The 14,266-nt window shown below is 36.9% G+C and overlaps 1 protein-coding gene across 4 annotated transcripts in view; it reads right to left on the reverse strand.

Annotated features, from left to right (window-relative positions):
• ARHGEF12 (Rho guanine nucleotide exchange factor 12) overlaps positions 1 to 14,266 on the reverse strand; it is an 89,735-nt gene that overhangs the window by 8,598 nt on the left and 66,871 nt on the right. For all 4 annotated transcript variants that reach the window (XM_072427143.1, XM_072427141.1, XM_072427139.1 and 1 more), the window contains 11 exons: positions 13,570 to 13,716; positions 12,964 to 13,049; positions 12,744 to 12,869; positions 10,331 to 10,445; positions 8,922 to 9,022; positions 8,248 to 8,325; positions 7,148 to 7,223; positions 6,808 to 6,975; positions 5,264 to 5,351; positions 3,454 to 3,546; positions 886 to 956 (listed from right to left, as the gene is read on the reverse strand). In XM_072427143.1, coding sequence (XP_072283244.1) covers positions 886 to 956; positions 3,454 to 3,546; positions 5,264 to 5,351; positions 6,808 to 6,975; positions 7,148 to 7,223; positions 8,248 to 8,325; positions 8,922 to 9,022; positions 10,331 to 10,445; positions 12,744 to 12,869; positions 12,964 to 13,049; positions 13,570 to 13,716 — 1,149 coding nt within the window. The remainder of the gene's footprint in view (positions 1 to 885; positions 957 to 3,453; positions 3,547 to 5,263; positions 5,352 to 6,807; positions 6,976 to 7,147; positions 7,224 to 8,247; positions 8,326 to 8,921; positions 9,023 to 10,330; positions 10,446 to 12,743; positions 12,870 to 12,963; positions 13,050 to 13,569; positions 13,717 to 14,266) is intronic.

Here is a 14,266-nt window from a genome sequence, read left to right on the forward strand (position 1 = left end):
AGAGAAAGAGAGAGGGGGGGGGGAGAGAGAGAGAAAAGAAAGACAGAGAAAGAGAGAGGGAGGGGGAGACAGAGAAAGAGAAAGAGAGGGAGGGGAAGAGAGAGAGTAAGAAGAAAAAAAAAGCGCAGAAACAGAAGCAAAAAAACAAAACAAAAAGTCTGTTGCTGCTTTATTAGAGTAGGACAGTGACCTAGCTCTATTCCTTACCTACAGTAAAGTCAGGAAATAAACCCAGCAAGGTTTAGCAAATTATAAGAATAAACTGACAGAAATACCATGTAGAGGTTTGCCTAGAGTCCAGTTTTAAATGAGAAAAAGTTAATCCTTATCTTATTTCAGTCTAATAGTAATATAGCTGTTTAAATAAAAACAAAACAAAAAAAGAACAAAACAAGACAAAACAAATACCCTAGTACAAAGCAGAACATGATCAATAATGTCAAAAGCAAATAAAAAAAGTGTAGGCTTTATCAATCTGTGAATTAAAATGTAATCTAATCGGTTTCCATATGTCACCCCAAGTTTTACTATTTTTGCCTGTTGTTTTATGTTAGTCTTAGGAAAAAGAAATGGTCCGTAAAGAGGATTTTGCATTAAAAAACAAGGCCCACTTATTACCACTCCCCATCCCTCCTTACATGTAAACGCTGCATCAAACAAAACACAATGGACACTAGGAGAGGAATATGTAATACACTGACGACATCTAAGTTTTACCTAATAAACAGTGCATTTAAAGTTCAGGGACCACGTTAAAGGAGTAGGAAGGAACATTTAGGAAACCATTTACTCATATTGTACCACTTTCCCTAAGACAAAGAATCTATCACAACCCAGCAATGAAATTCTATCCTGAATGATCCACACTGAACTCTCTAATCTTACCTGAATTAGGCACATCTTGTCCTTGATGTTCATGCTCCACTTTCTGTTTCTCTCCATTTTCATGTTCCTCTCTGAAAACAAAAGACAACAAAATATTCTCAGTGTGCAAAACCACATTGTGTCATTTTATTTTTCAATACCTTTTTCTCTCCAGCTTTTTAATACAAGTTTAAAAAAAAGTATACGGTTCAAAAAGAAAAAAAAATATAACAGAATGGGGTCACCATGGCTCAAGGTGATGAAAAAGGACAGGCAAGACTTACAAAAGGTTTTATGAGGATTCAATGAATATTCTTTGAATAATCACACAACACAAAACAAAACTGCAGCATTCTAGGCAGAAAACAGGGACTGCTGATAAAACGATAGATATTCATCGCAATGATCTTCTACCTTGTTCCTTTTTCACAGACAATTTTAAGGAAAATATTATCAGTACAAATCATCTTTAGCACGCAGAGCTGTTAACTCCAAAATATATCTACGCTCAAAATCATAAAAGTTGCCTAAAAAATTGCAGACCCATTCCTATTGTTCACAGATTTACAAGGCTTTTGATGAAACACTTGTCAAAATTGTGCTGTCTATGGCTGGCCTTAAATTACCCACCCATCTGTGCTGCCTGAGTAACATTTTTAGCCTCATGTTTTTGCTGGCTCCTCTTTTATTTTGCTTTGGAAAGAAGTGTCAGAACAAACACTGAAGAATACTTGGATGCTTCAATGTGTAGAGCTTGTGCGGCTGCACTGGGGGCTGTTGGTGAATGGAATGGAAACCAAATAAGAGATAAGGAGCCAACTCAGAAGAGATTCTTTCTATTACTGCTAATCACCTGGGTCCCTATACAGAAAAGCCAGACCCTGATGAGGATGCTGCTAAAACCTTTTATGACCACAACTTGTTTTCAATAACTCGATGACCATATTTTCATTTTGTCATTGGCTTGAGACGTATATTGTTAATGGAGGGATAAATGACAGCAGTGTAATAAAATACGTGGGCTGCATTTGCTTGCTTAAAATTCAACTGCAGTTTTCTCTCTATTATTGCATTTTTGAAATACTAATCTTTGCCAGATGTCCTAAGGATGGTTAAAAGAAGGGTCCTCTTCCACTCCACTTTCTCTTCTGAACTGGGCATATCAAAGCACAGACCAGTGCTGAGCAGTAACATCAGTGCCATTTTCTGCAAAGTTATAATGGAGCTGTTCTAACAAAGTTCTCCAAGTCTGGGGAAGACACACTTATCAGTAAATCTGGGCGATCAAGCAAACCTGAAATAGATTTCCTAAAGGTCATTAGCTATTTGTTAGTAAATGTTTTCAATCCTGGACCAGATCTATTTCAGGTTTGCTTGATCACCCAGCTTAACTGATGAAAGTGCATTTTCTCCAGCCTTAGAGAGCTTTAACAAATCAGGCCCATGACACCTTGCAATCATAGGATCCCCTCAGTCTCCCTGGCTGATTGACATTGGTTGTCACTCACTTTATAAGGCTAGAGGTGGAAAATATTTCGGTGGACAGCACCAGGAAAAAGGTTAGCATCGCAGTAATAGCAGCTGTGCTTTTCCTATATAAAAATTAGCCCTTAATTCAAGAGATTATTTTATAAAAAGAAAAAAAACATGTTAGAGCTAAAGGATCTATTTATGAAGTAACCATAATATAGAAAAAATAATTCTGAGGGTGCTTCAAGTGCATGTAAATGATGAGGTGTGTATGACAACAGCTGCTTTTTCTGGCCTCAGGTCTGCAGGTATCTGTGGTTCCAAACTGAAAATTGTGACTAGTTGATAACATGACAAGAGGACCCACAAATTGTGAAAAAATGAACATAAAGACAATTTTTTGGCAATATATATTAGCTGAAGGAACATGCCAATGAAATTTACACAAGAAAAACCCCAAATTGATAGTCTAAATCTTTGTGCCAGAAAATGATGTGCCAAATCCTCAGCATACAACATGCAGAAAGAAAAGGCAATCTGCTGCAGGTACTGCAAGGATATACCAATATGCCAACTTCTACATGGAATCTGCCCATGAAGTAATGATCAGTTAGGTCAATGAGAGAGTCTGGAAATCATAGAAAGAAAGCCACACTTTCCTTATAAAAGTCTCCTTCCATGCCCTACAATTTAAAGAAAAGAAGCTCAAATTATGGCCCCTAAAAAGTATCTAACTCTAAAAGCAAAAAATGTAATACATTGCAGTTCAACAGCCCTTTAATATGGCTCCATTTCTTTTCTTTACGAGTTTTACCCTTATTTCCACCTTGGGATTCTGACCATAAACAATCCTTCTATGCTAAGATGACAACGGTTATTCGTAGTATTATATCTTTGAAGACGCAGTGTTGTCACACCAAGACCGGAAATGTGTTACAACTACACAACACCTTCCATGGTCTCTGTAACATAGGAGGTAGCTTTCTGTGGTTTTGGCACACTTTTTACACTAATTTATTACACTTTTTGCTTTGCAATTTTTTGGAGATTTTGACTTTCCAATCAAAGTTTTCCTGCCACAAATGCTCCTGAATCTAAGCTTCCATTGCTCACACTTACTCATTTGTAATTCCAGGTTGATCTAGAGGAATTGCAGGTCTGTGATCCTCCCCTTTACATGCAGCCGCCATCCTTGTTATTAGGTCCTGCCAACTGTGCAAGAAACAAGAGAGAAATAAATTATTGCTGTTCTATCTCACATTCCGCAATAGCGTTCCTAACTTGAAAATGCAATACCCAAATTATCTGCATCACACAGATTTACACCATACATGCTTAGGGTAGGTTCAGACCTGCAGGAGGTTTAGAAGGTCTCACACAGTTCCCTACAGCTGAAACCTCATTAGCTGCTCTGTCACTTGTACAGTAGTACTGGTACTGCGTCTGTAGACTTGACTGTGGGTGGCAGTGAGTGGTACCTACCAGCCTATTGTCTCCCATTTTATTTACTGGGGCTGCAGGTAAAAAAAGACACTTGCAGCGTCCCCCAAAAAGTGATTCGCTGGAATGAGAAAGCAGTCACTGCCAGTCTGATCATAACCTTAGTCAGTATGTAAAATGACATAATTTAAGGTCAACTAAACAACAAAAATTAAATCCCTAATAAAGTGCAGGCAGTCTAATTTACAGGTAAACAATATTTTTGTACAGTAGTATTCCTTATCAATAAAAAAGCCAGTTATTTGTGATGCAATTAGAAACACTTAAAAAATAAAAACTGCATGCGCAGAAGCGCCCAAGAGCCTCCCGGGATGCCTGACGTAAGTAACCCAGGAGGCTTTGCACTCCCATTCATTCTCGACCCCCTAGTGCAGTTGGAGAAGGTGATCCCCATAATGACTCTTCTCAGGCGATAATCTATTCAGCTAACCTTTTCAAAGGTTTACACTATTTAAAGCAAGCAATATCTCCATATTTTGGTATTATTCACAAAGAAGTCAACTCTTGTTTTGCAAAATGATATGCATGCATACATATTGTACCAGGGCAGCCATATTAATATATTAATCTACTTTATTTAAAATTTCTGCCAGTAGCTTGATTATTTTTAGCCTTTTAGTCATTAGCAATAGAAACATATGTTCCCATAATTCTTAAAACTATCTGTTGGCTGCTAAATTTCAGCACACATTGCTGCATAAATTTGTCTGCTTCAAATAAATGTTCACCAATAAGTCTATCTAATATGCTGTGATCAATACTGTCTGTATTGTTAAATGCAATCTGCAGATCACAATTTACCCTGTGCAGTGATCAACTCTAGTAAGTAATAATTTTATTTTATCTACCCGTTTATGTGTATATAAACTAAACGATATTGAATCTCAATGTGTGAATCTGGAGAAGATTTGTAGTGACTTTGCAGCACTTTTTTTTTTTTGTATAGTCAGGAATTTTTCCTAATGCTGGATATTATGTAGTCCTCCATCCAGCCAGCAGATACACAAAGTCAATAGAATGATTACTTTACAAGTGTGCTCATGCGAAGGAAGTGTTCATCCCTTATCAAATGGCCTAGTGTGAAGTTTCCTTTAGACAAAGGAATCCGCAAAGCAAGTTACTCTGCTCCACTGTCTGAATGCTCTGGGAGTAATTCTGCAATGTATTAAATATTCACATAAAAAAAGGTTGATAATCAATCGATCAGAAGCTTCTGAACCCATTCCCTTATGTCCTTTTTATTGCATATTTTAATATTTTTAAAAAGACAACCAAACAAAGTGTTAAAAATAATTGTTTTTATCACAAACCAAAAGGCATACTAAAACCACCTGAATATAAAAGTATTATACAAAAATGTGTGTGGGCACCATTACATTATATTTTATCATGATTACTGGCTGATAAATTAAGAGCTGTAAACACATACACATTTTTCTCAGAGACGGTGCTGGCGATGAGCTCGTAAATTTGTGCCCCATTTTCAGACATTGAAATGACAAAGAGGGCCTTGTTATCTATGAAAAAAGAAAAGCATACTGAATGTACAGGAAAAAAACAACAAAACAAAACAAAACATGCACTGCAACACACGAAGGAAAACATTTGGGTGTTAGTCTACTGAAAATTACAGTACAGAGAAACAATGGATGGACCCTGATACAGCTACATAAATATACCCTAGTATAAGGTACCGCTACCATATGGTCTTTGCTGATAAACATGTATATTTTGTGTTTTGTAATCATTTGTACTGCATGAGGGAACAACCAGCCAAGATCCTAATGAGTAATAGACAAGCTTTGCTTCTGTACCCGCTGCTACATCATTCTGAAATGAAATTTAACACTCCAGTTACTTGCAAACTCTCCAAGGAAATTCAAGCCAATGGATAATCAGAAAGTTTCCGCCAATGTAGGTGGATGCACATTAACCGAATAAAGTGTGAAAGCTGATTTCAGGGGTTTGGACTGTCCTATCAAACAGACAGAAGATCAGAAAAGTCCTATTCTGAAAACACCAAGTTATTGGAACCAGTAAAAAAAATGGTTTCAGAATATTATATTTTTTTCCTGTTCTGCATTTTAAACCAATGTCAATGTCATGTAGGGAGAGCTAAAGCCACACTATTACTAAAATTGCAAAATGATAAATCCAAAACAAGGCCTAGACCAACAAGTTTCAGCCCCTTCCTGCTTGCAATCTCTCTAAGAACATTCCTCAACACATGTCCACAACTAAGCATACAATAATACTAATAATGTTTTATGGTAAAACTAGCAGCCATAACCTGTGAACATAAAAACCTGTGTATTTAAATTTGACCTGGGCATCCAGGCCTCAAGAACCTCTGATTACAGGTAGTCCCCTGGCTTACAGTCCCCTGGGTACGAGATGGGGACGAGATGGGGACTGAAGGTTTGTTCTTAAGTTGAATTTGTATGTAAGTCGGAACAGGTAAATTATTTTAATAAATGCAATTAGGACAGATGTTTTTCTTAACATATTATTATGTCTGTATGTCGGATATCCTTAACTCGGGGACTACCTGTATTGGATCTGCAAACCTGGCTACAGATCATCGTGCCCAATGATCTGAATGCAGGTGTGTTTCATATACTTGTCCTGCAAAAATTCAGTTGGGAAAAAAAAAATGAAAACCAAAACCAGTAGTACCCTAAGGATAAGTTGTCCTGTGTCTGACAGTGTGCACCTGGAATGTATCCTGTTGACTTTCACCAAGCAGTATACATGGCAGTTTAGAGACTACGGCTGGTTTGTGTTGGTTGTTTGAACTGCAGGCAAAGCAAAAGGCATACTTTTTTTATTAGAATGGAGTGTTTGCCAAGGCATGCAGTTGTGTCTGAATAGCTATTCAAATGCATTTGAAAATGATGCCCCTTAACGCAGAAACTCTAATACTGCTGTTGTACAGCCACCACTGCTATTTTGCTATTTTTGAAATTGACTGACCTGTTGCCACTTGTCGAACTAGCACAGTGTTAAGTTTGATGATGGGACTGAAAATGTGTTTGCTGTCTGAGGTGGTTGCCAAAATCTTACTGTGACATCTAAGGATCAATTTATCGTCTTGTTTCTGAAGCAAAACCAGAATATCTTCCAACAACAGTGTATACAAATCTGTAAAGAGGAAACAAGAAGCTTGTATAAAGAGATAATGACATTTATTTAGATCTACTGAAGATTTTTTTCTACATGGACATTGTATTTTGACATCAAAAGGGTGTCAGTACAAACAAACATTCACTTAACGCTTGCTGAATATGCAGGACTATCAATGGATTCTACTCACCTATGATCTTGTCTCGATTCACCTTCCAAGCCAAAGGACCCTCATGAAACATCTTCCTTTTTGTCAAATCCAGATTCTGCAAATAAACATGAAGTCAGCATCACTGTGCATGGGCAAGAAGTGCAACATCAAAGTCAAAAGGCAGATTAAGTAGACAGGTTGACAGGAAGAAATCACTTAGTGCTTTGAGACGGAATTATTAGCATAAAAAGATATTGCTTGTATGTACATGAATCTAATTATAGGTAGTAATAGGTAGACCAGAACAACTATTACAATGAATGACAGCAATGAAATGCTTCAAGAACCCAGCAGCAATAATGATCTCTAATGTCTAAATTTTTTTTTAATTTTAACTAAATAGAAAAGAGTCTGCTCTAAATGTTACAAATTAGCTATCTGCAGGTTTATAGGTTTCCAATTAAATATGGGCTGTCCCATTCACAAAGTATTGTACTTTGTGTGTATTAGTTATTGTTCATAAATGTTTTCAAACACAGGGTTTGAAAAAGGAGGTTTTGCCAAAAAATTCTTTTCCTGAAGTCCACTGGGGGATGTGGGTATAACCCAGGGGTGGGCAAACTTTTTAAGTCAGGGGCCACAATCTGATAAAAAATTTGCCAGAGGGGCCGGGTTGATGGTAGAGTGGGCGGAGTGATGCCATCATGATGCCCCTGACCGTGACGTCATGATGGCATAACCCCGCCCACTCACTCACAGATCTGGGCCTGTGATGGGAGAGTGGGCGGGGTTGTGTGCAGTGACACAACCCGCCCACTCTCCCATAGCAGGCTCAGATCCGGTGACGTGTTTTGCGGCTCTGGCTGGGGCACAAACAATCTAACACTCAAAAGCTATACGATTGGGCATGTTTGTATTTAAAAAAAAAATAGATCAAACAAATTATTCCTGCCAAAAATCCTTTTGATCTGGAGAAAGATTTCTTTAACGAATACCACAATAAATAACTTAAAGGCTCACAACATTTGGATAGCAAAAATTATCTGAAGGCAAAAGGTAGTAGCATAAATAGATATATATAGAGAGCTAAAAATAAAAAAAAAAACTGTTATATAGATGTTTTAAAATATTCCACTTACTTTCAGCTCATCAATCATAGGATACTCTCCTAGTTTCAGGTAGGACAAGTCAAGTCTTCGTTGGTAATCTTCTAACCTCTGCAAAGATAACACATTACAAAGTTTTAACCTAATCCTTTCCTTTCAATATTTATATTTAACAACAGAGAACACAAACCCTATTAACCAAATCTGCCAATAAAGGATAAACGCCAAAATTTATAACTGCAAGTCAGACAGAGTAAACAAGCGCTTAGATATATTTAAAACTGCTCTCCAGGCTCCTCCTATCTACTCCACAATGCTCTTTTTTTACACAACTAAAACTGCATTAATACAGTGCTTATGTGCATAGTTCTTTTTTTATTCTTTGGCTTACAATAGATGTCCTTTTATTTTGGTTTCCATCACACTGCGTGTGAGCTGACACTTTATTTGTTTTTCCAGTGATGGGGTGGTAAACTGTGGAACCCCGAATAGAGGTTTAAAAAAGTATTGTCGCTAAAAGGGGAATAGCTTATATGGACATCTCTGCAGCACTGAATTACTGGTCTCCTGCACTCAAACTGGAACCTGGATGGCAAATTTAGGCGGGGTTAAAATTATAAATTTACAAACTAATTTAACTAATTATCTATAAACTTTCGATTTGATTGTTATTAACAACTAAGGATAACCATAAAATTGATGCTCACCTGCTTGTTCTCAGCTTCTCGTACAGCTTGGTTGACATAATTCAAAATCCTCCGACAATGGTCCGCAGCCTTTTTCACTTTTTTCTTTTCTTCTGGTTGGTCTAATTTTAAAATCACAAGGAACACAATTGGGATCTGAACAAGTTACCAAATATACTTTAGGAGTTCTTTTGTTGAAGTTCAAGTGTTACTGTTTCAGCTGGTTAACCAGCAGCTTTTATTAGAAACCATCCCTGTGTACAATTCCCTGTTCCTGTACTAGATAACAGATGAATCATCAGTAAGAAAAAGATGAGTTTTTTCTACACTAATTAAACTCTACCATGCAAACACTAAAGAAAGTAAAAAAATTGTAAGCAAACATTAATGATTCATTTTCATTTACAGAGCACTAATTTCATTGGACCCTGGAAACACAGCAAGATTAATCATTTCAGCACAGACATGAAATATTACATAAGCCAGATGGCCTTGAAATATAATACTTCAGTGCTTTTTTTTTATTTTTATATAATCATGCATTTAAAAAGTCTAAACAAATTACAGTGGCATCATAAATTCATAAATTTTTTTTAACAATAGTCAAGATTAGAACTCATTAGTAGATTTGTCTTTTTTGTTCAAAATAAACTATTTCAGGTTAAAATAAAACAAACACGTACACCCTAAACTTTAAGCCGAGCATATCAAGCAACTACAATTAACAGGTATGCAAAAGGTAAGCAACTTCTAAAAGACAACCTAGTCTAAAAAGTTAGCTACCAAATATTAACATAATAATATAATATAGAACATAAATAATTTGCAATTCTAAATGTATGTAAAAGTTTAGATTTTAGAATTTTGTGTATGGCTATGTCATATCTGTGGGTGTATATATGTCCCCCTTGGAGGGGAAACATTAATATCATACCACTTTATTTTTCCTTTATGCAGAAAACATTCCTATTCTTTGGATGAGTAAATAGAAATGGCTACTAGGCCACTGGCCGTATGGGCTTTCATCAGGGAACATCCTGACCATGTCCTGAGGTGTACCAGGTAATGATCCCATGACCGTACAATCACTTACTGCTATAACAACTGCTTATCCCTTCACCACAGTACAGCTATGAGACACCAGGGCTCTGACCAGAATGTGCTACATAAGGGAAATGGTCCTCGATCATCTTGCTCTGTAGTTGGGACTGACACTGAAAATTTGCTGATCTAAAGGGGGCTGTTAACTAAAATTACTGGATCTCATGCACACATAAGAAAGAGACTTAAAAAACATGCTAATAAATGCACAAATGTGCACACAGAAGGAACCAAACTGAAAGTACATGCATTAACCAAATATTCTTCTTTGAACAAATATATATGTATTCAAAACAAACTTATAAGAGCATACAAATATAGGAACCTACCAGAATACTTGGCAATATTGTCCAAAAGTAAGGGATATTTAGTGAGTCTCTGCATCTCAGTAGGGATAATGTCCTTTAGCTGCAAGCGCCGGCACAGAGGATTACTCTCTGCTTCCTGCAAGTACACATTTATCATTGTTAACAAGACTGATTACATGCACCATCAATTTATTTCAAACATCATTACAAACTACTTCTGTGAGAAAGCACATAGCAAGAACAACTCATGTTACTGCAGTTACACTTTATGAGCAGCATATCACTCATGTTACTGAGGCTACACACAGGTCAGGTAATCTCACATCGATTATGGCACAGCCATAAATTAGGTGGTTTATGTGTACTAATTTAATGCCATGTTGCATTAATATCACCCAAAGAGATTTTCCACCTTCAAAATGCCCCCATCCTCATGCTGCTGATTGCCTGGGGTGTCTGACCTCAGAATCCTGCAGAAAACAATGGTTTTATGAAAGGCAGGCAGGTCCATGTAGTGATGCACTTCGAGGTGCTGGACAGTGGATTCACAAGAGCTGATTGGTAGTTTTTATTATTAATATTAGTAGTTTTTATAATATTTGATTAATTTTAAACCACAGCAAGAAGGCAAAAATGTAGAAGTTTTGCAAACCCTATCCTAAAGTGGAAAGCCTATCAAATAAATCTTACTAAGCAGCATTTACAATAAAACCATGTGAAAGCAAAATATCATCAAAGCCTCTGCCATATGCATGTGAAGAAACTTCTCACAAATCCTATATGGGATCCTATGATTGTATTCAGGACAATTCAAGAAGGGCATTTTCATTGCTTGATCCCTACATAAGCAGTGTTATTCAGAGTGATGATATGGAGAGATTGGAACTGGCGCAAATGATCCTAAAAGAGAATATGAAGCTATCACTGTTATTTACTAATAGATACTTTTCTATGGTAGATTATTAGAAGAGGAAAGTGACAAAAAAAAGGCCTTTTAGGTGGCACTCTATTGTCAGCTGTTAAAAGCAGTTTTTTACTTTATTCATTTATCAATACATAAAATTCAGACAAATGCATCAAAACATACAAGGATGTTGTCACAAATGGTAAGCCGGGCAGCACGGTGGCTCAGGGGTTAGCACTCTGGCCTTTGCAGCGCTAGGTCCCAGGTTCGATCCCCCAGGACATTTATCTGCATGGAGTTTGCAGGTTCTCCCCGTGTCTGCGTGGGTTTCCTCCGGGTACTCCGGTTTCCTCCCACATCCCAAAAGCATGCAGTTAGGTTAATTGGCTTCTCCCTAACAATTGACCTTAGACTACATTAATCACATATGACTATGGTAGGGACATTAGATTGTGAGCTCCTTTGAGGGACAGTTAGTGACACGACTATGGACTTTGTACAGCGCTGCGTAATATGATGGCGCTATATAAATACTGTATAATAATAATAATAATAATGATAAGCCATATTAAAAAGTTCCAACTTAACTTAATTTGCTATTATAGGCATAGGTCTCCTTTCCCGACATGTTTCGCCTAGAAAAGATTGTGCTGGCGGGCTGCTATAAGGCTGCCCTTATATCACATTCTAACAATTCCATTTACTCTGTTAAATAGCAACTATTTCATACCTAGTCATCCAACCCAACATCTTGATAGAATAGATTGCGACACCTAATCAGACAGTTCTTTGGAATAAATGCTATTATATCACATCTAGGAAAGTCCATCATATTATTTCAACTGGGGTTTTCTTTGAACCATTTCTTCCAGTGTTGGACTTATCACCATAGAATATTATCATGAAACAAAAATAACTCCTTTGAACGCAATGCAGTTGACTCACAAAATCAACTTTACCTGTTTTTATTGAATTGATTACATTGAGACTTTAATCTGAACCTTTGCTATTCAGTTCTCCAAATCCCGAGGAAGCCTTTCTAGGTGAAACGCATCACGTAAGAAGACCTATGCCTCTATTCACAATCAAAAGTATACTAATAGCAAATTAACTATAATAGCAACTTTTAATTATGGATTACCATTTATGACTACACTCAAGTATGTTTTGATGCATTTGTCTGAATTTTATGTACTGATAAATGAAGGAATTAATTGCTCTTAATCTCTAACAATAGAGTGCCACTTAAAAAAGCCTTCTTTTGTCACTTTCCTCTCCTAATAATCTATTATTACCTATAGGCTTGGCACATGCCGGGTTCACCTGGCCTTTCGAGATTATGGTTTCCCTTATGGAATCTCTCTCTGTATTTTACTTTTCTATGTTATTTAATTAGTTTAGTTATTGGGGAATGTGTGTTGGCAATATTTAAGCCTACCTAGTTACCACAATATTCACATTCACAATGTAAAGGCAAACTGCAGGCCAGGGAGTAATGAAAGCAAAACAAAAGCTAGAAATTGCACTGACCTGTACAAACGTAAAAAATTTGGGGTCTTTCTTCTGCCGGGACTTTATCATCTCCAAGGCAAAAGGCTGATTACTACAAAAGGTAGCAACTGCTTGCTTTAGCCTCTCTTCCTCTGGTCCGCAGAACTGTAAGTACAAAAACATTCTGTAAGAAAATTTTCCAAGATGCAGGCATGCATAGAAATGAGCAGACAGGGAGAGCGGCACTGATGAGCCTTACCCAGCTTAGAACATCATCTCCAATCTGTTCAATGACAGAGGTTCCATAACGTTTTCTGACTGCTTTCATCTGCTCCTTTAGCCCCACTGAAAGAAGTGAGAAGGGACGTCAACAGGCATTAGGTAGATTTAAATAATAGCTGACAATCATTTCTGTCACATGTATTATATAGGTGCCAGTGCACCATTGTCATTAAATGGCAATTTCAAACAAGCAGTTAAATCAAGAGCTTTATACATACAAGGAAAGTGTTAAAGATATGTAATTTCTGTATTGCCAGTTCTGTGATCTAGGAACCACTAAAAAACAACCAAGTTATCTGCCTCCGCTGTAGAACTTGGTATAGCTTGGTTAAGAACATGGAGGAGATTACAGGGAGTCAAAGAAAGAAATTCACATACTTACTGTTTGTTTAAAAATAAATGTTCAATTTAGATTAAGTTAATAATGCCATAAATGCACTGTATATCCCAAAAACATTTATAAAAGTCTATGCATTTCCTGTACCGGTGTTTAATGAAATTGGAATGACACAAACCTCTGGATCTTAGAGTCACATGCCAGGTCATTATTAAGTCCCATTATTAATATTTCTGCTGAACTCACCATGAAGTTGTAGGATCTCCTCTAGATTGGAAAACACACTTCTTGTTTCAGCGGCTGATAATATGTTCTCACGTTTTACTCTTTGGTGGAAGACCTGGTTAAGGACGTTTAGTGTCCTCACATGTGCCGTCTCTGTATAGAACAGTTCTGTTAAATAAAAAGAAACAAAATATTACTCATACATGTACTGAGTCCAATAAAATAACAAAGAATGTTCTCACTGCATAATGGCCACCCATTTAACCCAACCTAAAAAGTACTGAACTGGATGACTGCTCCTGTAGATGAAACATACTCACAATACATTCTGCAAGCACACACTCATGGGAAAGAACCTTTGAGTGAAATGGGTCATGGCACATTGGTAATAACACATATCATATGCTCATGCTTTGAATTATTATCTCTGCAATTGGATGTATACCAGAATTGTTTTCTGTTTTACAAACCCTATACAGTTAAAAAAAAAAATGTAATATTCCCAAGGAATTTAAACACAGAACCCACAGCTTTGAGGTTAACTAGGAAGCCTTAAATTTGTCTCCAACCATCATCCACACATGGTAGATTCAACTATTTCAGGTAAATCCTTTATTCAGCTAATCAAAGCTGATCTGGACTAAATCCTAGGGAAAAAAGGGTAGGTGACCATGCACCTACAGGAACGTTCATATTTCTATATGCTGCAATCAATTAG

The sequence above is a fragment of the Pyxicephalus adspersus genome, chromosome 11 (genome assembly GCF_032062135.1).
Source record: "Pyxicephalus adspersus chromosome 11, UCB_Pads_2.0, whole genome shotgun sequence".
NCBI classification, from domain to species: domain Eukaryota; kingdom Metazoa; phylum Chordata; class Amphibia; order Anura; family Pyxicephalidae; genus Pyxicephalus; species Pyxicephalus adspersus.